Below are 27,995 nucleotides of genomic sequence, written 5' to 3' on the forward strand. Positions count from 1 at the left end.
ACAACACCCCTGTGAGGTAGGTGAGAGTGTGATGGGCCCAAAGGACATTCAGAGGGCTTCATGACTAAGCAGGGATTTGAACATGGGTCCCCACCCGGTTCTTGACTGACACTCTAAACTTTACATCACCCTAGTTGATAACGGTCTGCAGTGGGTTCACCCAGGTCAATTGCATGAGGTATTACGCTCTCAGTATTGTTCCCCCCCCCAATAATGTTCTGCACCCAAAAGTTCCAGGCAACAAAAGGTTCCTCCCAATAAAGAAGAAGAAGAAGAGACTGGATTTATACCTCGCCCTTCACTACCCAAAGGTGTCTCAGAGCGGCTTACAAACTCCTTTCCCTTCCCCTCCCCACAACAGGCACCCTGTGAGGTAAAAGAAGAAGAAGAAGAGATTGGATTTATACCCCATGGCCCTTCACTACCCAAAGGTGTCTCAGAACGGCTTACAAACTCCTTTCCCTTCCCCTCCCCACAAGAGACACCCTGTGAGGTAGAAGAAGAAGAAGAAGAGACTGGATTTATACCCCGCTCTTCATTACCCAAAGGAGTCTCAGAGCGGCTTACAAACTCCTTTCCTGTCCCCTCCCCACAACAGACACCCTGTGAGGGAGGTGGGGCTGAGAGAGCTCTGACAGAAACCGCTTTTTTTCAAGCACAGCTCTTATCAGAACTACGGCTTGCCCAAGGTCATCCAGTAGGTGCAAGTGGAGGAGTGGGGAACCAAACCCGGTTCTTCTCCCAGATTAGACTGCGCTCTCTCTCTCTCTCTCTCTCTCTCTCTCTCTCTCTCTCTCTCTCTCTCTCTCTCTGGGCGCACTCTCTCTCTCTCTCTCTCTCTCTCTCTCTCTGATGGGGTTCAAGGAGGATGGCCCTGCTCTGAATCCAGGCCAGGAGATACAGCAGGTGTGGCCAAACTTGCTTAATGTTAAGCGTCACACAGAATAAACATCAGATGTTTGAGAGCCGCAAGACACAGACAAATATCACACACACGTTTTTATTGAAGAATATGCAAATTTGCTTTTTATTAACATTAAATGAGACTGCCAAAAATAAAAAACAAAAGGGGGAAAAACAGATATTGATAATGATATTTATTTTTCCAGTGATGTTTATTTGTTTGCTAATGATATTTATTTGTCTAAGAAAGAGAAAGAGAGAAAGCGGTGGAAAGAAAGAACGAAAGAGGTGGAAAGAAAGAGATAAAAGAGAGATAAACAAAGAAGGCAAATAGATGGGGGGAGAGAGGATGGAAGAGAGGCAGAAAGAGAGAGAGAGAGCAATTGGACGGGGAGCCTCCCAGGAGCCGCACCATCTGACCACACCCAATATGTGTGAAAGAGCCACACGCGGCTCCCGTGCCACAGCTTGGCCACCCATGAGATACAGGAATTAAGTTTATGCCCAAGGGGCCGCCTGCAGAGATAACAGCAACAGAAACACAAAGCCGTCTTCTTTTCTTACTAAATCTTATTGAGCATGTGCACGCACTAGGGCATGGTGGTTTAAAAATATATATTAAAGATGCTTGTATCCTGCTTCGTCGAAAAATGATTCCCAATGCGGTTTACAACCTTTGGTCTGAATATATACAAACGTACCAAAACCCAGCAGCATTTAAAAATAAATAAAAACAGTAGTAGAAAAACGGGGGGGGGGGGGGTGTCAATTGATCACATCACAGCTGACTTGGGGCAACCCAGCAAGGTTTCCAAGGCAAGAGTCACTCAGCACCTCCACCACATATGATAGTAAGTACCTATACTATGTTTACATTTCCAACAGTTTTGGGAGGTGTTTGTTCTCTCAAGGGCAGTTTCTGTCAGAGCTCTCTCAGCCCCACCTACCTCCCAGGGTGTCTGTTGTGGGGAGGGGAAGGGGAAAGGAGTTTGTATGCCGCTCTGAGACTCCCCTGGGTAGTGAAGGGCGGGGTATAAATCCAATCTCTTCTTCTTCTTACTGAGTTCTTTGCTTAATGCATCAACATGGAGATAGCTCAAGATGGGGAGCCGTGTTAGTCTGTAGCAGTAGAAAAGAGCAAGAGTCCAGTAGCACCTTAAAAGACTAACAACATGCCTTATCTGAAGAAGTGAGCAGTGACTCAAAAGCCACTGCTACAAAATTTTGCAAAAATTTACAAAATTACAAAAGCCCTGCTACAAATTTTGTGGGTCTTTAAGGTGCTGCTCTCCTGCCAACCTAGCAGTTCGAAAGCAAGAAATTGCAAGTAGATAAATAGGTACCGCTTCGGTGGGAAGGTAACAGCATTCCGTGCGCCTTGGTGTTTAGTCATGCCGGCCACATGACCACCGAAACGTCTTCGGACAGCGCTGGCTCTTCGGCTTTGAAACGGAGATGAGCACCGCAACCCTAGAGTCGGATTCGACTGGCTTTCGAGCAAGGGAACCTTTACCTTTACCTTTAAGGTGCTGCTGGGCTCTTGCTCTTTTCTACTGCATCAACAGAATGTGTTGTGTGGAAATGGCATTGCCTGCATTTGACCAACCTGGAATAGGATAATCATCTGGGGGAGGGGGCGCAGGGGGGGCCTCCTCTGCCACAGACCCAAATGCTGCCAACATAGCAGGGCAAAACACTACCCCACCTGGGAGCTGCCACTGTAGCTTGCGTGGGAGGAAAGGGCTCCTTGTGAGTAATGGAAAACAAATGGGGCGTGGTTTGCAGTTATGAGCCAATATTCCCTATTTCTTTTTTATGAGTGTCTATATTTTGGCCAGTGGTTTCTGTCCTCCACTTTTAGCTGTTGGTTTCCTAGAATTGTTTGCAATGTGTCAGCGTGGCGTACCGTTTTTATACACGAGTTAAACACTGTAAAACTCAGGGCTGTGGTAGCTCAGATGCTGAAGCTGCAGACCGGAAGGTCTGTCGCTCGGCAGTTCAAGACCCGAGTGTCGCATGACGGAGTGAGCTCCCATCTCTGGCCCCAGCTCCTGCCAACCTAGCAGTTTGAAAGCAAGAAATTGCAAGTAGATAAATAGGTATCGCTTCACTGGGAAGGTAACAGCATTCCGTGCGCCTCGGTGTCTAGTCATGCTGACCTCATGACCATGGAGACATCTTCAGACAGCGCTGGCTCTTCAGCTTGGAAACGGAGATTAGTACCGGCCCCCAGAGTCGGATTCGACTGGCTCTTGAGCAAGGGAAATCTTTACCTTTACCTTAAACACTGTTTAAATACACAACAGACATCATTTATATCTACTCAGGGGAGGGAGAGCTTGTACCTGAATAAAACTTGGTCTTAAAGGTGCCACTGGACTGTTTTGGACTGGGGGGGGCAGAGGGAGCTCTGCAACTTACCTGGCTGCTTCTTGCTCTGACTGAGGGCTGCTGGGAGCAGGGGGTGGGGCTCGTTGCATGTGTCTGCCCCCTGAGCTCTTTACTGCTGGAGCTCCGCTCCTGTGTGCTCCTGCAGGAAATGACCCCTGTATCTACTAGACGTACAATGAATAATGCAGCTGGGAAACACATGATTTTGGGGGGGGGCTTGCTATGACGAAACAGAAAATGGAAACAAAGGAAACAAAGAAAGAATCGTGGATTTGATTTGCACAAGGGAGATACAAAATCAAAATGGGGACTTTTGGACTGAGATGGCAGATATGATGGCTTCAAAATCTGCTCTAATGGCAGAGGGGCGAGAGAGGGCCCGTCTCCTGAGCCCCTCTCCCCAGAAGCCAGAAGAGAAGGAAGCGCCCCAGCCCCTTTCCTGCCTTCAGAGGCCCTGGACGGCTTGCGGGTGAGAACCAGAAGGAGAATCCTGGGGGGGGGGGGGGGAGAAGAAAGTGGGTTGCACTAGGGTTGCCAACCTCCAGGTGGGACCTGGAAATTTCCCGAAATTACAACTGATCTCCAGACAACTGAGATCAGCTCCCCAGGAGAAATGGCTGCCTTTGGAGGGTGGACTCTCTGGCATTATACCCTCCTGAAGTCCCTCCCCTGCCCACAACCTATCCTCCCCGGGCTCCACCCCCCCCAAGTTTCTAGAATTGTACACCCGCTTCTTGCTTGAAATTCTTCTAAAGGGGGCAGTTTCCTTTTGTGGTTACATTAAAGTTTAAATTGATGTTTGTTGCTGGTCCTACAAAAGGCCCATTAAGCAGCTGACAATCATAGACGGAGCGCTCCTGTATTTCTCAAGGCTGCTAGAAACTCCCGTTGGCGTTGATTGCGTAAAAAGGATGTAAATTGACTGGTAGCTATTAGATTGTACAAACTGATTATTATTGTTGATATTGCATGTAATGAATATATACCTGTTTTAGGATATTATGAATAATACACAACGCACTTTATAAGATGGAACATATAGAACACTTCAACTTATAAATAAGGTTTTTGCAGTGTATATATTTGTTGTTTGACTACACAGAGGCAGACAATGGCACACCACCTCTGAGCGTCTCTTCCTGAAAACCCTACAGGGTCATCGTAAGTTGGCTGCAACTTAATGGCATTTTCCATCGTTACCACCAAGGCAGTCCCTGACCTGGATGGCCCAGGCTAGCCCAATCTGATCGATTTCAGAAGCTAAGCAGGGTCGGTCCTGGTTAGTATTTGGATGGGAGACCGCCAAGGAAGTCCAGGCTTGCTACACAGAGGCAGGTGATGGCCAACCACCTCTGAACGTCTCTTGCCTTGGAAAACCTAGGCGGTCACCCCAAGTCAGCTGCAACCTAATGGCACTTCCCACCACCAACTCCCAAACAACTACTGTTGGCTTACTGAGCATAGCCAGGCTATCGCTAGGGATCCTCCCACTGAACCCAGTAGCAGGTTGGGGGTGACCCAGGGCTGGCCAGTCACTCACTCACTCACTCGGAAGCCTCATATCCACCTGACAGAACTCCCAGGAGAAGGAATAAACATTTTTATTTATTTTGTTGTTGTTCAGTTGCCCAGTCGAGTCCAACTCTTCGTGATCCCATGGACCATATCACGCCAGGCCCTCCTGTCTTCCGTCATCCCCCAGAGTTTGCTCAACTTCATGTCCGTTACATCGATAACACTGTCTAACCATCTCATCCTTTGCCGTCCCCGTCTTCTTTGACCTTCAATCTTTCCCAGCATCAGGGTCTTATCCAATGAGTGCTCCCTTCTTTGGTGGCCAAAGTATTTGAGCTTCAGTTTCATTATCTGGCCTTCCAGGGAACAGTCAGGGTCGATTTCTTTTAGGATTGACTGATGTGATCTCCTTGCAGTCCAGGGGACTCTCAAGAGTCTTCTCCAGCACCATAGGTCAAAAGCATTTATTCTTCAGCGCTCAGCCTTCCTTATGGTCTAGCTCTCGCAGCCATACATTACTACTGGGAATACCATTGCTTTGACCATGTGGACTTTTGTTGGCAGGGTGAACTTTTTATTATGTTTTATTATAGTTTTTATTATGCTGTCTAGGGCTGTGATCACATGCGGAATTAGCCGCGCCGTAGGCACAAATGCCAGGTGGATTTTAAGGGTCTGATCACACAAGAACATCTGCCAAGCGTCCTGCACCCATCAGCAACCCATTTTGCTCTGCTGCAGAAGCGGAGTAAAAAGACACCAGGGAAAGTCCAATAGCAAACAGGTTGCTACAGGCCAGGAATGGACTTTCCCCCGTGTGATCGTGCCAGTGCGCTCCCATGGCGTCGGGAGGGTCTGATCAGGCCATCCCGACTCCATGCCGTTGTCCCCCCCCCCATTTTGGTATGCGCGTCATCGCACACTGCATAGGGAGCACTCAGTGCGGAGATGCGAATCACTGATCCCTCATCGAAGCGCACCGGAAACATGCGGCAACCCACCCACCCAATTCACCCACGGTTGTGTCTGATCATGCAGTGGCGGCCTGCCCCCGCAGATCCCAGGGACTCTGTGATTGCTCAAATGCAGGTCAAATTCCTGCGGAGCAAATAGCCTCGCTCCCCCCCCCCCGCATTATCTCGCCCATGTGACGGCAACCTAGGTTTTCCATCACTTTCCTCCCAAGGAGCAGGCGTCTTTTAATTTCATGGCTGCAGTCACCGTCTACAGTGATCTTGGATCCCAGGATCATGAAGTCTGTCACTGCTTCCACTACTTCCCCTTCTATTTGCCAAGGAGCAATGGAGCCAGATTCCATGATCTTAGTTTGCCACTCTGGAAGCGCTGCCCCAAATGTTTCTGACATTTAGTTTCCAAAAAACGTAATCAGTACTTCAGGGTGTTTAATGTTCTTTTAGAGAAAAGCGTTCCCTTAGGGGGAGAAAGTAGACTTGATGAAAGAGATTTGCAGAAGGTTCGTGCACCTGAACCTGGCCCATTTAAAACTGGTGCTTAACTCTGCGGCACTGTCAGAGTAATTCAGAGAGCTGGCTGAGAGACTGAGCTGTCAATCAGGAAGTCCTTGGTTCGAATCACACCCCTGCAGTGAATTCACGAGGCAGCCTCAGATTCAGGAATCAGCGTGGGATTTAGCAACCTGCCTTCCAAGGCTGTTATAAGAGTCATAAAATGTATTTATTTATTTATTCAATTTATACCCTGCCATCCCCACAAAGGCCGGCTCAGGGCGGCTTACACAACATTTCATAAAAATAAAATCAAAACCTATATAAACATATAATATAAATAACAGTCAATTAAAACACAGTTAAAATGCTGGAACATTGTCAGATAAAACAGGTGTTTACTTTATTTCTAATATGGCTTAGGTGACCGTATGATTCCTATAACTTTCATACCAGCTCAGTTCGCTCACTTATTATGTGGCGGGCTCAGGCTAGAGACAACGATGGTAGGCCAGGGCACAGGCTGGAGGTGAAGGTAAAGATGGTAAAACCAGGACACAGGGACATTCCTCAGTGTATAATGCGGCTCCTTAGTCAAACGCTCGGTGGAAGAGCTCCGTTTTGCAGGGCCTGAAGAACTGTAAAATTACACATGCAATGCACTTCGGGCCTTTGAAAGGCAAGTCCCTGGCCTGAGGAGCTTATGATTTAAAGTCTAACAATGCACGTAGAGAGAGTGCCAATCCAGTTACTTAAGTGTGTGTGTGTGTGTGTGTGTGTTTTGCTGGTATAGAATGGCCTTAGACAAGTTCCTGAACTTAACCAGGAAAGATACTTTACACCATCTCCTCTGGCAGGCCGATGGGGAAAAAAAATTGGGGCTACCACCAAGAAGGCTGTTGATCTAACTGAGTCCTGATGGCGTGCCCTAAAAGAAGGACCCTCCAGCAGAAGAAGTTGGGCAGACTTGATAAGTGGGCTAACGTAGGGAGAGGTTGTCCTTCCCTCTGACAAGGATCCAGTCCAAATCCGGCTTCTATGCAGCAATATGCAAAAGACCCACTTGGGAATATCAAGTTCCCAACATCGAATCTGAGAACTCCCAGGCTCTTGTCTAGTTTGAACCCAACAGAGGCAGACTTCCAACACCTTCCCTAAGCATTAGACGTAGGAAGAAAGGCTGTGGGCATGCGTGCCAACTCCAGCTTGGGCAATTCATGGTGCTTTGGGAGCGGTGCCCGGGCAATGCAGAGGTTGGTGAGCAAAGGGATGTGAGACCATAGAGTCTGTCCTCGGAAGCGGACATTTCCTCCCGAAGAACTGATCACTGTCATCTGGAAATCAGTTGCCATTCCGGGAGAACTCCAGGCCCCGCCTTGATGTTGGTAACCCCAGCTGTGGGGAACTCGACTGACAAGGCATTGTACTCTGTATATGCTCAGAGGTAGTGCCCCTGATCTGGAGTGGGATGCCAACAGGAAGGATGAGCTTGAAGCGCTACTGCGTCGTAACGTAAAAAGTTAATCATAAACTGAATCATGAGGAATTAAAGTGCAGAGTTGGACAGAACAGCCTCCTCTCCCCCTCTTCTGCCTCCGCCGATTAACGGAACACCTGCCGATGTCCATGATTTAAAAAACATACAATCTCACATTGTGCTGCTGTTGCGCAGGAACCACCCGATACTATTTTAGTGCAGGAAACAGCAATTGTATGTGTGTAGCAACTTGAACTGCACAGAACCTCTGGTTCAGATGGCCAGAAGGACCCGCCCACTAGCTAATTGCTCCAGCAAGCCTACTGGTAGGAAGGAAGGGAAGGAAACTGGCCCCCTGAGCTCCAAGCCTGCCCCCCCCCCAGGGTACAAAACAGTGGAGAAGTCTCTAGAACCACAGTTGCAGAGGGCACCCATGCCCATGCTCTACCGTAGAAGGGAACGTTGACCCTGGAAACCTATACCCCAAAGATCTTGTTGGTCTCTAACGTGCAACTGGACCTGCAACTTGTGTTAACGTAGAATTGCTAACCTCCAGACAGTGGCTGGAGACCTCCTGGGATAGAGATCGGTTCACCTGGAGAAGAAAAAGAAGAAGAGTTTGGATTTATACCCCACCCTTCACTCGGAGTCCCAGAGCAGCTTACAATCTCCTTTCCCTTCCCCTCCACACAACGGCCACCCTGTGAGGTAGGCGGGGCTGAGAGAGCTCTTTTGAGGACTGCCCTTCAGAGAACAGCTCTGACAGAACTATGGCTTGCCCAAAGTCATCCAGCAGCTGCATGTGGAGGAGTGGGGAATCAAACCCGGTTCGCCCAGATTAGAGTCTGCGCACTGAACCAGTACACCGAACTGGCTCTGGAGAAAATGGCCAGTTTGGAAGGTGGACCCTCTGGCATCAAAGTCCTTCTGCCCGCACTCCTCAGGCTCCACCCCCAAAATCTCCAGGTATTTCCCAACCTAGAGCTATGTTAACATCATCAACAGGATGATGCCCACATGAAATGTTATCTTGTAATAGAATTTAAAATGTTAAAGCAAACATAAGTAATGTAAAGGGGAAAAGGGTCGAGCACTGCGGGAAGCCACTAGCAAGGGAGGGGGGAAAGGGAAATATGCGTATTGGATAAGTGAAAGCCAATGTTAAATGTGATATTATATCCAAAAAATAAAGGTTTTGTACAAAAAAACACAACAGGATGATGCCCACGTGGAGCAGAGAGGCCGAATGCTGGTTTGAGGAGCCACTGCCGGTCACAGTTGAATGGATCAGTGGTCAGACTCGGCATACAAATGAGCGTTATAACGCTATAACAATATAGCCTGCAAAAAAGCCATGTGGTGTCACAGCAGAAAAAGAATGGGGGAATGGCACCTGTGAGGGGCTAATGGTGGTCAAATAGCACTGATGTGGGCAAGGAAAATGCAAGAGCATGCGCACCTTCCCTTCAACACGGTGTGGTAATGCGCCTGGTCTGTGTTCTTTCCCAAAAAATTGGTGTGCAGCAGGTTTGGGAAAGAGAAGAGTGTATTGAGGATGGGGCAAACCCCGGAAAAAGTACGATCAGAGCATGGTGTCATGTGGATGCGCCAAAAAGAAAATGTTCCAGTTTGGAAGTCAAGGCACAGAAAAACCTCCAGGTGGAAGAAGTCCAAAACAAGGTTCAGGGCAGGATCTTCCTGACCAAAGGGCGTTGAGGCATCCCACAGTTCAATGGGAGAACACACGCTTAGCATGCAGGGTGACCCATATTCGGTCGCAAACATCACCACTTGTAAAGATTCCAGGTGACAGAAACTGGGCAACAGAGGCCTTTCTTGGCCTGAGACCTTGGAGAATTGCAGCTGACAGTCTGTCAAACATCACCACTTGTAAAGATTCCAGGCGACAGAAACTGGGCAACACAGGCCTTTCTTGCAGCTGACAGTCTATGTACACAATGCTGAGTTTGACAGACAAATTGACCCATATTCATGTCAGGCTGTTCCACAGGAAGGGACCACAGCTCTTTGGCAGCTCATCTACTTTGCAGCCAGAAGGTCCCAGGTACATGTTGGGCAAGACTGTTCTCTGCCCGAGTCTTGGGAAGACCACTGACAATCTGATCTAGGTACCTACATGGGGAAATGATCCATTTCTCCATACATGACGTTTGATATAGACCTATAGATCAGCAGCGGTACATGGGCGTTGAATGCAGAAGGTCCTGGGTTCAAAGGAGCTTAGATACCATGTGTGAGGACTCAATGTTCCCTCTAAGCTGAGTTAGTGTGAGCTAGCTCACAGTTTTTTACCCTCCGGCTCACACCTTTTTCTCTTCGCTCAGGAAGGATGGCTCCAGAACAACCTAATTTATGCAGCAGCCAAATTGCTTGCTCACAACTTTAATGCCAGTAGCTCACAAGGTAGAATTCTTGCTCACAAGACTCCACAGCTTAGAGGGAGCATTGGTGAGGAGTCCCTCCCAGGAGAGCCATTGCTGGTCAAACCAGGCTGTACCAGATTTCGATTAAATGCCACATCCTATGTCCGTCTAGCTCTGAGCAAGTCCAGGGGCATCTTTAAGACTGACAAAGCTTTATTCAAGGGATAAGTTTCCATGTGCATGCACACTTCTTCAGGTACATTGAAATGGAAGTTACACTGAGATGGAAATGGCCTGATAACTTCCATTTCAATGTATCTGAAGAAGTGTGCATGCATGAGGAAGCTTATCCCTTGAATTATACTTTGTTGGTCTTCAAGGTGCCACTGGACCTTGTTCTGCTGCTTCAGACTGACACGGCTACCCTGCCTGAATCTATCAGCTTTGAGCAAGTTCCTTAAGTTTCTTCTTGAATTTGATGGAAATCCAGTGTAACAGTTGGCCTGCCACTTCCTCTCCACTCCTCTCCCTGCCAAGAGCCTCCAAGGACACAGACTGGACTCCTGGGAGCTCTCACTCCCCCCCCCACACACACACACACATACACTCCTGCCCTCACAACCTGGCCCCACACCTCTTAAGACGCCACTTGACTTTTCATTGTTAAGGGTTTCATGCTGAGCAATCTGGCAGGCGCCCACACACCTTGGGGGGAGGCCATGCCGTTTCCTTGCATTGTCCTCTACGCGGACGGCAGAGAACAGAGCAAAGAAAATGGGAAAAGCAGAAGGGCTTCTGGGAAAGGAATTCTCGGCATGAATGGGAATGGAAAACGGGCAGATTCACACGTGGGATTCCCCCTTCCTGTGTTTGCTCCTCCAGCTCCGTGACCTCGGGATGCCTCTAACAGTGTGGGACGTGTCTCACTGAGCATTGGTTTGCCCACTCCCATCTGTGATCTCTTTCTGTGTGTTTTGAGTTCATTGTAAATAGCACAAGAATAGAGGAACGCAGACTCTGAATTTGGGATGAGCAGATGTGCCGTATCACATGTACCTTAACTGGCTGCAAAGTTCCTGGGACTTGGGGTTATTTTGGCCCCGTTTATGGTCGTTCCTGGGTCTTCTGGTTGATCTTACTGTTCTTAGTAATGTCTTCATGGGATATGAGGGGATGCCCTGAAGTGCTGATTTCAGTACATTTGGGGTGCGGTCAGACCGCGTGCCGAAGCGGTTTAAACTGCTCCGGTTCCAATTGGATATTTGATCCGGGACAAGCACGATCACACTTACCTCCCTCAGCGCGCAGCACATCGCTCCCAGGCGTCCACACTACAGGCACGCAGCAGCGCACGTTGACGGTCCCCCCCCCCACTGTTTGCGCATGCACATAGGCACCCATCCATATAATTGAAATCTTCATGCCAAAAGCATGCCGTGAAGCGAACACTTCCCTTTAAACTTTTACAACGAAACTGGCCTCCGTGAGGTCCTGGACTAGTCTAAAGCCTAAAACTAAGCACCGTTTTTAATTCGTTTTATTAACGCCGGGGCGAAGCTTCACCCAAGCGCATATCGCCAATGCTAAAATAAAATGGCGGACGAAAAGCGGAAGTCTCGGGTTTCCGAGTGGAAGTGGCTCTACACTGGCAGAGGTGCGATCACACGTCAGGAAAATGCGGCTAGAACCGGAGCACCAGGAAAACACCCCTTGGGGACCTGGTAGCAAAATATTCTGGTTTAAAGGGGGTTTGAGCTGGTTGGCAACGGCTAGGGACGGGTGGCAGACGTTGGCTGTGTGATCGCGCGTAAATAGTCCATTTCTAACCGGCACATATACCGGCTCAAATGGCCCGTCTGAACAGAATGTGATGTGACAGAATCAGATCATTGGAAAGGGTTCCCAACCTCCAGGTAGAACCTGGAGATCTCCCAGAACTACAACTGATCTCAAGATGACAGAGACCCATTTCCCCAGGAGAAAAATGGCTGCCTTGGAGGGTGGACTCAAGGGCATTATGCCAGGTCTACAGCACAGGCCCAGGAGTGAATAGGTCTTATTCTACTTGGGGAGACAGAACAATTTGAACAGGTCCTGGGGAACGATGCCCGGAGAAGGCAGAACAGCACAGTTGCGTCAAGCAAAAGATGTTCCGCACTCTTCTCAGGAGACTGTCTCACCAGGAAATGGGAGACTGGGGCGCCGCAGCTGCCTCTGGGGTGATCTCCCATGTCCTGATCGGAGGCAACAGGAAATCCACACCTGCGTGAGTCACTTTCCACTTCCTCTCCCACAGGAAATACAGAATTGTCCCAGACTCCCCTGCGAGTCAGAGGCCTTCAGGCAAGAACAGGTTGGCCACCCACCTCGAGCTGGTGATGGGCCTTCAGCCAGTCTGTGGCCCTTAGCAAAGGCCTGACCCTGCTTATCTGGCTTGGACCTAGGGTTGCCAGCCTCCAGGTGGGGCCTGGGGATCTCCTGCTTTTACAACTGATCTCCAGCTGACAGAGATCAGCTCCCCTGGAGAAAATGGGTGCTCTGGAGGGCCCCTCCCCAAACCCCACCTTTTCCCTCTCCCGGATCCACCCCCAAAGTCTCCAGGTATTTTCCAACCCAGACCTGGCATCCCTACTTGGATCTCAGTCCTGTTTACTCAACTGGCTCTGCCCTTTGGGCTAAGTTGGGAATGTTGCAGAGAAGTAGGTTTGTCAGATCCACAAAGATTTGGGGGGGTGGAACCTGGGAAAGGCAGGATTTGGGGAGAGGAGAGGAGAGGAGGGGCCTCACTGGAGTACGATGCCAGAGAGTCCACCCTCCAAAGGCACTCATTTTCCCCAGGGGGAAACTGATCTCTGAAGCCTGGAGATCAGTTGTAATCCTGGGAGATCTCCATGTTGGAAATGCATGTGTTTACAAGGTCTGACAATTCAGTCATTATAGGGTTAACTTGTTTGCCTAGTATTGCTATTGTTTAGACTGACCTGGAAGGGATACCTGGCACTGAGCCAATGGGGAATTAGCCCGGGAAAAGTAGCTTCTACTGTGATACATATGGTTGTTTGTTTTCAGGTGACTTCCTTTCTAGGGGTCGAGGAGAAGGAGAGATTCTCCATTATCTCTGTGTTAGTGTTGACTATAGGCAGCTTAGAAAATGTAGCTGTTAGTGTTATGTTTATTTGTAGTTATCCCGTGTACCTTTTACCCTTAGAAATAAAGGTTTTTAAAAGCAAAGAAATCTCTTCTTTCCAATAGAGCAAGATCCATTGATAGTCTGAGTATTAAACACTTTTGACTACTTCACAACACTCCAGACCCCAGCTGGAGACTGGCAACCCTCATACAGGGAGATCTGCTCCTCCAGGTTTGCCAACTCTTGGTTGGGAAATTTCTGGAGATTTGGGGGGTGGGGCCAGGAGAGGGCGGGGTTTGTGGAGGGCAGGGACCTCAGCGTGGTATAATGCCATATGGTCCACCCTCCAGAGCAGCCATTTTCTTCAGAGGAACTGAACCCTGAAATCCCAGGAGATCTCCAGGCCCCACAAGGAGGATCTAAGCCAGCTGTGAATTTCTGTAGGTTTACTACCACATACATGTTTGACTGGCGATTCCCTCAGCATTGCAACTGACGTTAGCCAGGGGTCATTTCGTGGAAAAAGAGGCGCAGGAGCTCATTAGCATAACTCATTAGCATAACTTATTTGCATATGCCACACCCCCTGACACCACCGGAAGTGTGTCAGAAGGCAACACCCACCGCTCAGGCTCCACTGGACTGTTTTGGATTGCTAGCTATGGGGGACGGGACTTGCAGATCTGTCCTCGCAGAGGAGGGAGAGCTTGTACCTGAATAAAACTTGGTCTTAAAGGTGCCACTGGACTGTTTTGGCCCGGGGGGGGGGCTCTGAGACTTACCTGGCTGCTTCTTGCTCTGACTGAGGGCTGCTGGGAGCAGGGGGTGGGGCTTGTTGCATGTGCTCACCCCCTGGGCTCTTTACTGCCGGAGCTCCGCTCCTGTGCGCTCCTGCAGGAAATGACTCCTGACATTAGCTTCATGACATTTGTTGGAATTGAAGTAGAAAACCTGTACATCCTTCTGTAATAGTTCAAGGATTTTCCACGTTTGAAATTTTTGACATCTGTAGCTGAAGAAGTCGTATGAAACAAGATTTTTTTCTACCAATCCCCGTAGTCTTTCAAGCGTCAGTTCATCTCAGTGTCTTGTGAAGTCCTATGTGCCATATGAATTGGTGTAGCCCATGAGTTGGGCTTGTATATCTCTTGTATGTTGTATATTGTGTTCCTTGCCCACCAGTTACATTCTGCAAAGTGTATTAGGCTCTTACAGCCTTTGTAGAAGCCTGAGTTTGTTAACTGCTTTATTTAAATAATACATCATTTCTATTTCTGGAAGTGCTAGCATCCTTTATTGCTGAGACGTGTCTGTATACAATTACAAGATCTTTGAATGGGATTGTACACGGTGCTTTAGTTTTTCCTGATACCCACCAGGAGGACGGCAGTCCTGTGAATCATCCCCCCATTTAGGGCAAAGACAGAAGAGGTGTGGCAATGGGAGGCCCCTTTGCAGGATCAATCCAGCTCACGCCCAGCACCAAAGCCTTCATCACAAATTCTCACGTCCACACGTTCAAGCAGCAGATGAGCCACTGGTCTGGGCAGGCACGAATCAATCACCATTATACTCATGATTTTTTTTAAAAAAAGAATAAAATTACAGATGTTGCACAACTGCTCCGGAAGATTGGGGGAGCTGGTGATGACAGAAGTGCCAGCCAATAGGTAACCTTCAGTCAAGCTCTGCCTGTTGGCAAAGTTGCAAAAATGGGTTTTTGGTTTTAAAAAGAATTGGCCAAAAAAGGCATCTGTTAGGGAGTGATAAAACTGCCTCCTCCACCACAGTCGGGTCATAATGTTGAAAATCGACCAGAGATTTTTGCCTTTTATTGGTCCCGGTCACACGGAGCATTAAGAACACTAGAGGGACAGATTGAGGGCGGATTAAACCGGCGCCATGTCAACCCTTGAGACAGCCCCTGCTGCAGGGGAGGGGCCTGTGGTTGAGTGGCAGAGCATCTGCTTGCCATGCAGAAGGTCCCAGGTTCAATCCTCAGCATCTCGAGCTCAAACGATCAGGTCTTAGATGATATGAAAGACCTCTGCCTGAGACCCTGGAGAGCTGTTGTCAGCCTGGGTAGACAATATTTTTATTTATTTTACTTATTTTAGATAAACAGTCAGCAGCACATATACTAAAATTAGAACAACAAACAGTGAGGGTACAGAAAAGAAAGGGCGGGGGGGGGACAGGTCATACAACAGAATTACATTTGCCAAAGACAACCATGTAGTACATAATTTATAGGACAGAAAATAGTTTCCCTTTCATCCCCTTCATTATAATTTTAATATATTACCTATAAAATACAATGATTCTTATTTCTGTTGCATTACAATTGTATTCATCATTTTAAAGTTTCAAATCTGTTTTGACTACACTGGTTTCACTGTTACTACATATTCAACATAACATATTTTCACCACTAGTGTAAAAGAAAGTCTATTACATATCTCATATATCCCATTGATATTCAGGATATTACATTTGGAACAGATTTTAATTCTACTTCTATTTCATCACCATACATTTGTTAGTGTATTTTCTCACTTTAAGTTAGTTTCCTGCCAGCATAATACACACTCCATCTGTACTCAAAATTTGTAATAATACACATAATACTCACTCATCTGTCCTCAGATTGTGTAATAGACCTGTTTCTCAAATAGGTTGTTAATTTTGCCATTACTGCATATTCAGCGAGTTTATTTTCCCATTCTTCTAAATGTGGACAGAAGTCTATAGTTTCCATGTTGCTGCGTAAATAGTTCTAGCTGCTTTCACTATGTATTTGAATAGCTCTTCTGAAATTTTTGGTAATTTGTTAGGCAGAACATCTAGTACCATGCTCTTGGCTTCTACTGGGAATTTAAACTTTAATATATTTTTGGTGTATTTCTTTCTTTTCTTTTTTGCTTTTCTACAAGTCCACTGCATACGAAAGAAGGTTCCATCTATGTCTTGACATTTCCAGCATTTTCCTTTGTCGTTTTTATGTGCTTTCTCAATGTCTTTTGGAGTTATATATCATTTGAAAAACATTTTGTCCCAATCTTCTCTTAGTGTCTGGCTGACTGTAAATGTGATATCTTTCCCCCATAGTCATTCCCACTGTTGCATAGATATCTGCTCTTTAAGGTTTTACATCCACTGAATCATACATTGTTTGTCTTCCATTTCTAGCTGGAGTAAAACCCATCATAATAAATGTTCTTGTTGTTTTATAATCAGCTGCTCAAATCCAGTCACATTTCTTAGAACTCCAGCATCAATACTCATGAATGATCTCCTTTAGTCTTGAGACTAACTGATGATATATCAGCCATTGAATGTTTACATCTTCATCTTTAATATCTTGCCAAGAGTTGATTTTCCCGTTTATCATCATGCCATGAGTTAAAAGATCATTTTTATTTATTGTATTCTTATCATACTGAGCTTCTATTGGGGGACATAAACAAAGAGTTTGAGGCTCAGTAAATTCCAGCATGTAAACCATACTCTCAAAAGTCCATCAGTAACTACGTGACTCTTATGTTATGATCTTTTTAGTCTGTGGGAACAGTGAAAATATCTGCGTGGCAAGCCCGGATAATTCACTGTTCTCCTGGCTGGAAATTGAACCCAAAAGTATGTCTGTGTTGAGGGCACGAGTAGCATCTGCTGACTTCCTAAGCAGATGAAGTCATTTGGCCGAGAGCCCGGGAAGATAGGAAGAGTGCGACGTTAGCAGGGGTCTTGTTGTAGAAAAAGAGCTGCCGGAGCTCATTAGCATAACTCATTAGCATAACTTATTTGCATATGCCACGCCCCCTGACATCACCGGAAGTGACAGAAGGCCACACCCCCTGACATCACCGGAAGTGTGTCAGAAGGCCCGGCTACTTACCCTCCTGCTTCATCCTCATTCCCAAACGGAATGAGGATCGAAGCAGAGGGCGGGGTAAAGAAGGGGCGGGGCTTCACCACGTGACCGCCCCACCCCCTAGAGGTTCTCTTCCGGAGCTCCATACCTGAGAGCTCCCCCCCGACTAGAGCCCTGAAGATAAATGAAATGAAGGGATCACTGCAAAAGCATCTTTATATGTTTGTGCATACCAACAGTATTACAGGGATCAGATGTGGAAGAAAAATCATACAGTCAAAATGGAAGCCGATGAAAATCATGCAAAACAATGCCAACGGGGGGGGGGGGACCAATCGTCAACCTTCATTAGTCAATTTCTTAATCCATCAGTAATTGTATGGGCCTTCATCAAGATCCACTGATTCTAATTTTACTATTCTTTGTCTTGGGTTTTTAATCCAGTCCACAATCCAGACCAGACCTGCTAGTTGCTAATATTAATTTAGTATTTGGGACTGCTGAACCTCCTCTCTTTTTCTCATCTTGTAATATTTTGAAGCCTATTCTTGTTTCCCCCCCCCCATTCCATATAAATTCATCTATCTGTCTTTGCCACTCTTTCAGTATTCTTTCTTCTCTGTATATGGGTAACATTTGGGGGGGGGGAGTTTAGTTTTGGCAGCACATTCATTTTAATTGTAGAGATTCTTCCCAGCCATGAGATATTTAGTTTTTTCCATCTTAATAAATCTACTTGAACTGATTTCTAAATTTTCTGATATTTATTCTTAAAAAGGTTACAGCTTTGCCCAGTGATGCGGGTAGACAATATTGACTCTGATGGACCAATGCTCTGATTCAGTATATGGCAACTTCACGTGTGTATGAAGATTACCCAGGAAGCTGTTCAGTCACTCAAGCCTGGCTTACACAGCCAGGAGGGTGAGGTGGTAAGAACATCAGGAGAGCCCTGCTGGCTCAGACCAGAAGTCCATCTAGTCCAGCATCCTGTCTCACACTAGGACTCATGGGTTTATTGCCTCTGACTAGGGGTCATTTCGTAGAAAAGGAGGTGCAGGAGCATAACTCATTACCATAACTTATTTGCATATGCCACACACCCTGACATCACCGAAAGTGTGTCAGAAGGCAACACCCAACGCTCAGGCTCCACTGGACTGTTTTGGATTGCTAGCTATTGGGTGGGGGGAGGTGTGAATCTGCCCTAACAGAGGAGGGAGAGCTTGTGCCTGAATAAAACTTGGTCTTAAAGGTGCCACTGGACTGTTTTGGGCCGGGGGGCTCTGCAACTTACCTGGCTGCTTCTTGCTCTGACTGAGGGCTGCTGGGAGCAGGGGGTGGGGCTTGTTGCATGTGCCCACCCCCTGGGCTCTTTACTGCCGGAGTTCCGCTCCTGTGCGTTCCTGCAGGAAATGACCCCTGCCTCTGACCATGGAGGTCCTCCTTAGTCCCTGTGGGTTGAAGTCACTAATCCCCTTTTATAGCTGACTATGCCTGTGACCAATGCTACATCCTCTGGCTGTGAGTTCCAAATTTTAATCATTTGTTGTGTTGTAAAGAAGTATTACCTTTTGTCCATCCTGAAACTACTGCACATCAACTTCACTGGAGGCCCTGCAGGCTGCATGTAATGGATTCCAGCTTTGAATGTTTTCCATTAAAAAAGAAAAGACAACCTGAAACCAGAAAACTAACACAGCAGGAAGAGAGGTTCGGCACCCTCCTCTTGGCTTGCTGAGCTAGTTTTCTATTTTCAGGGATTTTTTTAACATAGGGGAGCATTGCAACATGGTGATGCTCTACCTGCAGTCCCAAAGTGGCTCAGTCTCTCTGCCTATTCAGTCAGCATCCTGCAGGTGTGACCCAAGTTTTCCTCCTCTCAGAAGGAAATTTAGCAGCTAGGGGAAGAGATGCAGAAAATGCAAGAAAATAATTGCAGCCACACTCGAGAATCTCACACTCAAAATGCGCAGGGAATTGATCCCTCCAAAGCCCCCTGCCTCCAGCCCGCCAAACCCTAGGTGTCAGCCTCATTGAATTACACACAGATTAAACAGAATCCCATCTCTTGGCCCTGAAATTTCAGATAACCTCTAACCCAGTGCTGAAGTAGCAGCAAGACACCCCAGGAGGGGAAATTTCACTGAATTATTGAGTGGGATCAAAATTCTGCTGACTGGGAAATGTTCTGGAGCTGCTCGGATAATCTCTGGTGACCTTTGAAAGGCCCAGCGTCCTTGAAAAGATGCTCTGCCTTGGTTGGGACAACATCATAGGATCAGATGGGACCACGCATCACTGAACTCGGAGAACTGATTCGGTCCCCTCCTCCAAAACCAGGCTTTTAAAAAGAACTGCAATGTTTAGTTTAAAGGGCAAACGCTTCTTTATAGGATCAGAACAGCTGTGGTTGAAAACAATCAGTGGCCAATCACACCTTACCCCATCCCCAAGGGATAACGTTCCCAGGGGCAGATTAACCATTCAGCAGACTAAGCACGTGCTTAGGGCACCAGGGCCAAAGGGGGCACCACAAAGTTGGGGAAAGGGTGAAAAGGGGGGAAAAAAACCAATGAAGATTTGTAAAAAAAAAAATAATGATAAAATTAGTGCACGTTGATCATGGTGCCCCTTAGGGTTATCTTCTATTTTTTGTTGGCGAGGTGCAGTGTCATCGGCTATGACACCAAGATTGGGGGCACCAAGATTGGTCAGTGCTTAGGGCACCAGTGAGCCTTAATCCGCCCCTGAACGTTCCAAATGCTATCCATCTGGTCTCCTCAGACCCACCCATTCAAGATTTCTCTGGCTGAATTCTTCCAAAGCTTTTATCCCCTTATCACGTTTAAGTCATCCTAGAAAAAATATGTGTATTCCTTTAGTCACTATAGGAGCTGCGGTGGCTCAAGTGGTTAAGACGCTGAACTGCAGGCTGTGGAAGGTCAATAGTTCAGCAGTTCAAGACCCGAATTGCCGCGTGACGGAGTGAGCTCCCGTCTCTAGTTCCAGCTCCTGCCAAACTAGCAGTTCGAAAGCAAGAAATTGCAAGTAGATTAATAGGGACCACTTTGGTGGGAAGGTAACAGCGTTCCGTGCGCCTCGGCATCTAGTCATGCCAATATGGAAAAGAAGAAAGATTAAAACCACTGCTCTAAGGGGCTGCTTCTTGACACATCTCTTTGGTCTCTTATCACTTGCTCAGCTGGCACTTGATGGATGAATATTCTCCACTTACACAAATTTTGTTTTGAAGCTGACATGAAGGTTTGGGGTCTCCTGATGGTTCATTCCCACACGCAGGTCACCACGGGAGACCACATTCAATGAGCAACTGACAAGCTCATCTGAACCAGTCTTGTAGAGCCTAATTCATGCAGTTTCTAAGATCGTGTTCCTGTCTCCTGCAGACTGGTGCTACCCATCCCAGAAGTGTCTTAACCCAGGATGTAAAGGTAATTTGAAAGTTTGCTTTTTAAAACTTCCCCTTGGCTAATTTGCACTATCTTGGATTGGGGCTAACGAGTCTGTCCTCCAGGGGGGACACACATATACACCCCTCCCCCCCAATACTGTAATGGCTTCCGTTTAGGGGAGGACCCAAAGTGTGTGAAGAGTGACTGAGTGGAGGGAAACAATTCTGGGTAATACCAGTCTCAGGGGTCATTTCGTAGAAAAGGAGGGGCAGGGGCTCATTAGCAAAACTCATTAGCATAACTTATTTGCATGTGCCATTCCCCCTGACATCACCGGAAATGTGTCAGGAGGCAACACCCACCACTCAGGCTCCACGGGACTGTTTTGGATTGCTAGCTGGGGGGTGGGGGGTACACGTGCAGATCTGCCCTTGCTGAGGAGGGAGAGCTTGTACCGGAATAAAACTTGGTCTTAAAGGTGCCACTGGACGGTTTTGGACCGGGCTACTTTCATACAAGCATAATGGAATATAGGGTATTCGTACGCATCCCTCCCCCACTTATGGGCCAATCGGCCTGACTCCCGTGCGCAGGAGAATGGGGCCCTAGGCCGTTACAGCCAAAGCTGGGAATCAAAACCTATCCCACGGGTAATACATGGGGAGACGCTACATAGACAGCCAGCTAGCAAGGTCATAGATAAGAAGGACAAAGGAATGCAGCATCAGTTGGTACACAGGTCAAGCAGCTGCACTCTCGCCCATAAACATCATGGCAGCGTAGCTGACACCGCCAGGCAGACAAGACAATCTTGAGCTACCTGGACTGATCAGGGTTCTTGACTTTGTACCAGACAGGTTCCTATGTTTACATGAGAGTGCTGAATGTGTTGGTAGGGTGCATTCTGCAATGAGATCCAAGAGGCCCAGTTGAAATAATATTGTGAGTGGTTTGCATGCCTAAGAATATGACCCACAGTCCTTTGTAATGCACAGGGAGGTTCAAGACCAATATAAAATGGTTGCTCAGCAGGTGAGTCAATGGGCTTCCGCACTTTCTCCTTTTCCTCCTTTGTAAATTCCTCTTTCTTCGGGTGTGTGTGGGGGTCTGTTCTGCATGTGTTTTGCCCCCTCTAGTGGTCGATTCAATATAATACTGGCTTATGTCTGGCATAAAAACCTGCCGTTTAAATCTACAAGGAGATATGCCAGGCTTAAACTGCTGTAATATCGAATCGACCACTAGAGGGAGCAAAGGACATCCAGAACAGGGCCACCCACCCCGCCTGAAGAAACAGGAACTTACAGAAGAGAATGCGGAAAAGCCCAATATGGAAAAGAAGAAAGATTAAAACCACTGCTCTAAGGGGCTGCTTCTTGACACATCTCTTTGGTCTCTTATCACTTGCTCAGCTGGCACTTGATGGATGAATATTCTCCACTTACACAAATTTTGTTTTGAAGCTGACATGAAGGTTTGGGGTCTCCTGATGGTTCATTCCCACACGCAGGTCACCACGGGAGACCACATTCAATGAGCAACTGACAGGCTCATCTGAACCAGTCTTGTAGAGCCTAATTCATGCAGTTTCTAAGATCGTGTTCCTGTCTCCTGCAGACTGGTGCTACCCATCCCAGAAGTGTCTTAACCCAGGATGTAAAGGTAATTTGAAAGTTTGCTTTTTAAAACTTCCCCTTGGCTAATTTGCACTATCTTGGATTGGGGCTAACGAGTCTGTCCTCCAGGGGACAGCCAGGACTGTACACACATATACACCCCTCCCCCCTAATATTGTAATGGCTTCCGTTTAGGGGAGGACCCAAAGTGTGTGAAGAGTGACTGAGTGGAGGGAAACAATTCTGGGTAATACCAGTCTCAGGGGTCATTTCGTAGAAAAGGAGGGGCAGGGGCTCATTAGCAAAACTCATTAGCATAACTTATTTGCATGTGCCATTCCCCCTGACATCACCGGAAATGTGTCAGGAGGCAACACCCACCACTCAGGCTCCACGGGACTGTTTTGGATTGCTAGCTGGGGGGTGGGGGGTACACGTGCAGATCTGCCCTTGCTGAGGAGGGAGAGCTTGTACCGGAATAAAACTTGGTCTTAAAGGTGCCACTGGACTGTTTTGGACCGGGGGGGCGGGGGGGGGCTCTGCAACTTACCTGGCTGCTTCTTGCTCTGACTGAGGGCTGCTGGGAGCAGGGGGTGGGGCTTGTTGCATGTGCCCGCCCCCTGGGCTCTTTACTGCCAGAGCTCCGCTCCTGTGCGCTCCTGCAGGGAATGACCCCTGACCAGCCTGTGAACAGGACTTTATTTACTTCATTTATACCCCAATTTTCTTCCAAATGTGAACCCCAAAGCATTCTACATCATTCTCCTCTCCTCCATTTAATCCTCACAATGACTCTGTCAGGTGAGAGCAGATGACTGGCCCAAGGTCACCCAGCAAGCCTCTGTGGCACAGTGGGGATTTGAACACGGGTCTCCCAACTCCTAGGCCCAGTCCCTGAAATTACAGCTCAGATCCGACTACCAAGATCAGTTCCCCTAGAGAAAATGGATACTTTGGAGCAGGCCTGTAGCCCTGCTCCACAAATAGCCATGCCAGAAACCTTATTTCTGAGGAGAGACCCCCCCCTTGTAGCTGGCAGCAGACAGGGCGAGAGCACAGTGGCTTGTGCCCATGGGCTTCCCTCTCCCTCCCACTGTGGAATTCGGGGGGAGGGCATCACGGGACCTGGGAAAAGAAAAAGAAGAAGAGATGGGATTTATACCCCATGGCCCTTCACTACCCGAAGGTGTCTCAGCCCGGCTTACAAACTCCTTTCCCTTCGCCTCCCCACAACAGACACCCTGTGAGGTAGGCGGGGCTGAGAGAGCTCTGACAGAAACTGCTCTTTTTCAAGAACAGCTCTTATCAGAACTATGGCTTGGCCAAGGTCATCCAGCCAGGTGCAAGTGGAGGAGTGGGGAATCAAACCCGGTTCTCCCAGATTAGAGTCTGCGCACTTAACCACCACACCAATCTGGTTCAGAGGGCATTTAAGTGACTTTTGAGTTCCCTTCCATAGGGCAAGGAAGCTTAGAAGCTTACAAGGGCACTCGGGAGTGGGACCTTCACCTCCAACAATCCCCCTTTCTGCTAGCCCATGTTTCCCAAAGGCTCATGGGGATGCTTTTGAAAGACTCACCATGAAATAGTCCTAGGTGGTGTACAGCAGGACTGGGCTGGCAGACAGGGGGGTGCTTGGTGAAGTGCTGAAGGTGCCACCCCTGAGTGCCCTTCTAAGCTGTCTTGCCTGTGGGAGGGAGCCCAAAACGCATTTAAGTGCCCTCTGGACTGTTCCCCCCCCCATGCGCTCGCTGCCCTGTCCCTTGAAAGGAACGGCTAGAAACAAGATCAGAGCCTCCCCCTTCAAAGAGAGGCATTCAGATTAATTTAATTAACTGTAAATTAACTGCCCCCCTTAAAAATGTAAATGCCGCCCCCCCCGAGCAAAACAGTCCTGGCTACAGGCCTGCTTTGGAGGGGTGACTCTATGGCATCGTACCCCACTGAAGTCCCTGTCCTCCTCAGGCTCCACCCCCAAATCTCCAGGAATTTCCCACCTTGGAACTGGCAACCCTATGTCCCCTGTGTCCTGCCGGTGGCCGGGGGGGGGGGCCTGCCAGCCCCAGCGCAAACCCTGTTTGGGCAGCCCACTTGAAACGGTGGGTCCAAACTGTAGTTCAGAGGTGGCCTTTCTTTGCTCCGGTGCATGTCCAGCATGCAATCATGTTGAGGGGGGGGGGAACGGCTCTGGCGAGGGGGGGAGAAAAATGCTACAGTCAGGCTGGGTCACTCTCTACACAGTGTGGCTTGCGAGGAGCCAGTGTCGTGCCTGCCCCAGCCCTGGGTTTTGTCCGAGTTAAATTTTGTCCGATTTCAGGTTTTTTGCCTTTGCTGACATGTCCCCCCCCCCTCCCCGAACAGAGCCCCGCAGGTGGGTGGATTTGTACCCAGGCTGCGGAGGGAAGAAGCAGTCCCCCATCAACATTGTCACCAACAAAGTGGAAATCGACTGGAACCTCCAGCCATTTGAGTTCGTCAGCTACCAAGACAAGCAGCCAACGAACTGGAACATAACCAACACCGGCCATTCAGGTGAGCAGAATTTCTGCACCGCCATTGATATATTAACGGTCTGATGTTACGTTTTATGTATTTTTATTGTGATACGTATCTTCTTTTATTGGTTTTTATGTAAGCTGCCCTGAGCCTGCTTCGGCGGGGAGGGTGGGGGGTAAAAGTTGAAACAATAAATAAATAAATAAATAATAAGCCAGCCTCCTGGGTCGAGGGGGATGTGGGAATGAACCATCAGCTCTGGGTCCACACGTCACCTTGGCCTTCAATTCAGCAGCAAGCAGCTTTCTTAAAACAACTGGTTTTTTAAAGTTTGGGACAACTTCATTTTGGGAAAAATCAGGGCTGCTTCCCAGGGTGGCCTGCAGGGGTCCCTCCTCTCCCCAAGCCCCGCCCTCCCCAGGCTCTACCCCCAGATCGCCAGGAATTTCCCAAACTAGAGCTGCTAGCCCTCCCATGAACATTCGCAGAGGTGCTTCCCAGCAGCATCGAAAAGAGCCTTTCCTTGTGTCCAGCGTCAGAGGAAGGCCGCGTCCTCCTTTCCTTCAGGTGTTTTCTTAGGGGAGGGGCTTGAGTGTACAGTCAAAACTGCCCTCCTTGCATGGATTTCCCATTCCCCCCACAGCTTGGGGTTAGAGGTGGTCTGGGGAGGGGAAACTAATGAAGGAAAGTGTTCAACAGCCCCCCTCCCCTCTCATTGCTCAATTTTTTAAAAAGAAGAGATTGGATTTATACCCCACCCTTCACTCGGAGTCTCAGAGCGGTTTACAAACTCCTTTCCCCTCCCCGCCCCGCAACAGACACCCTGTGAGGTGGGTGGGGCTGAGAGAGCTCTGACAGAAACTGCCCTTAAGAGAACAGCTCTGAAAGAACTTATGACTGACCCAGGGTCATCCAGCAGGTGCAAGTGGAGGAGTAGGGAATCAAACCCAGTTCTCCCAGATTAGAGTCCACGCACTTAACCACTACACCAAACTGGCTCTCCACCAAACTGGCAAAAACACCAAAACCCAGCCTTCTGAAGGGAAGCGGTCACAGAACTTCGGGGGAGGCAATTCTACATCACAGACCTATCAGTCCCATTTTCTATATCACCCTGCCTTCAAGGACATCAGAGGCAGCCCCTTCCTTGACCATTGTCTCTTCACAACAATCCAGTGAGGCAGGTTAGGCTGAGAGAAAGTAAAGTCACCCCGCAAGCTGCATGTGAATTTGAACTCCTATCTTCCCTGCTCCTTGTAGCAGCCAGAGATGGAGAGTCTCAGACCCTCTGTGTGCCAAGCAGAAGGAGGAGGAGGAGGAGGAGGAGTCTCAGAGCGGCTTACAAACTCCTTCCCCCCCCCAACAAAAGACACCCTGTGAAGTAGGTGGGGCTGAGAGAGCTCTTCAGAGAACTGACCTTGAGAGAACAGCTCTGAAAGAACTTGTAACTGACCCAAGGTCACACCAGCAGCTGCATGTGGAGGAGTAGAGAATCAAACCTGGTTCTCCCAGATTAGAGTCCACGCTCTTAACCACTACACCAAACAGAGAAAGGTTAAAAAAAGCGCACACACCCTTCCCAATTAAACCTCCCTCCTCTGGTCTGGCTGCTGTTTCATGTTAGATGACACAGTGAGAGGTGTGATGGTGACCAACCATTGCATGTCCCTTGGCCCTCCAACAGAAATCGGCTGATAGATCCAGGTGGTCAGCCATATTGGTCTGAAGTAGGGATGGGCATGAACCAAGGAAATGTGGGCCGTGGGCAGCAGAAAGCAGGGTTGTTGTTTTTTAAAAAAAAATTGTTGCCATGGTGAAAGGACACAAACTGACAGCTAAAGGTGAAAGTATTTGATTCGAACACTATTCAAACAAATGGGACGCAGAATAGAGAATAAAATAAAGTATCTAGGAAACAGGATAGAGGCTTTGGAGAAGAGAATGAATCAGAGTCGTGGGAAATTTCAACATGAAATGAAAGATGATGAGAAAATTTGAAGTTAAGGAAATTAGTGATAAAGTGGCTGCTGTAGAAAACAGAATAGATGAGACTGACAAAGAACTCGAGAGGCGTGTGGGTTTATTAGTTCTTATGGATTTGAGAGGCAAGGACTAGTGTCTGAAATGGAGAGCTATTCAAGAAGAAATTGATGAAGAGTTCAGAGAGAGGATTATATAACATTTGGACAATTTTATGGATTTGAGAGAAAAGGACTAGTGTCTGAAACTGAGAGCTATCCAAGAAGAAACCAATGAAGACTTCAGAGAGAAGATTATATCACTTTTGGCCAATTTTCTGCAAAGGGAAGAGGAAGATACGGAATTTTCACAAGATTCTAAAGACCAAGATGCAGCTGAAACCTGAGTCTTTTTGGTTAGATTTTACGGACAATGAGTTGGAAAGAAGTTACGGACTTAAGTGGAAACAAAAAGAGAGAGCGTTCTTGTTTTTATATATAAGCAAGGGAAATTTTGTAATGATGAGTCATGAACTTTTGTTTGTGAGCTGGTTCATGCCCATCCCTAGTCTGAAGCAGTAGAACAAATTGAGAGTCCAGTGGGGGCACCTTTAAGACCAACAAAGGTTTATTCGAGGCGTCAGCTTTCGTGTGCAAGGCACCCTTTTTCGAATACACTGGAATGGTACGTAAGGTTCAAACTTATAGACAGGGCTGAACAGCAAATCAACATGTAACATGATAAAGATGTGCAAAGACAAACTAAATAACAAGCCAAGGTTATAAGGTCAACAGTTGTAACGCAATAAATATGTCAAAATAGCAGATAAATGTGTAAGAGGTATCTTTTCTAACTGTGGGAAGTAAACTGTTACTCTCCATTCTCTCCTCTCAGGTGTGGAGGTCACTTAACAGCATTTTTCTTTTCTTTTTTGAGGTGGATGCAGCAAAACAGCCCAATATTCCTCGCATTACATTCAGTATTCTAATATACTATTCTGAAAAAGAAATACACTAAAATACAGAGGATCTATAGTCCTTCTTGTTGAGACTACATATGTGAGGACTGAATGAGTCAGCACATGTAATCAGCAGAATTCCTTTACTCTTTTTTTGCCTCTGTCAGTCCAAGTGAACCTGGATAGCTCTGCCAAGATCACAGCAGGGAGCCTCGGGGGTCAGTACAAGGCGGTCCAGCTTCACTTCCACTGGGGCCGGGGGACCAACAAAAGCTATGACATGGAGCCCGGATCGGAGCACACCATTGACGGAGAGCGATATGCCATGGAGGTAAGGGAACCGGGGATCCAAAGTGAGGCACAGAACTCTCAACGTGCGGGCTCTCACTTCACGTCGCTACGGCTGCCGGCTC

General features: G+C 47.8%; 1 protein-coding gene across 1 annotated transcript in view; it reads left to right on the plus strand.

Annotated features, from left to right (window-relative positions):
- The window catches only part of LOC107108931 (carbonic anhydrase 4-like), a 53,249-nt gene that overhangs the window by 14,366 nt on the left and 10,888 nt on the right, over window positions 1-27,995 (plus strand). Inside the window, exons 2-4 of the mRNA XM_015409485.1 lie at window positions 20,548-20,592; window positions 24,531-24,701; window positions 27,750-27,913. Coding sequence (XP_015264971.1) covers window positions 20,548-20,592; window positions 24,531-24,701; window positions 27,750-27,913 — 380 coding nt within the window. The remainder of the gene's footprint in view (window positions 1-20,547; window positions 20,593-24,530; window positions 24,702-27,749; window positions 27,914-27,995) is intronic.

Source organism: Gekko japonicus, unplaced genomic scaffold (assembly GCF_001447785.1).
Source record: "Gekko japonicus isolate JY-2015 unplaced genomic scaffold, Gekko_japonicus_V1.1 scaffold959, whole genome shotgun sequence".
Classification (NCBI taxonomy): Eukaryota; Metazoa; Chordata; class Lepidosauria; order Squamata; family Gekkonidae; genus Gekko; species Gekko japonicus.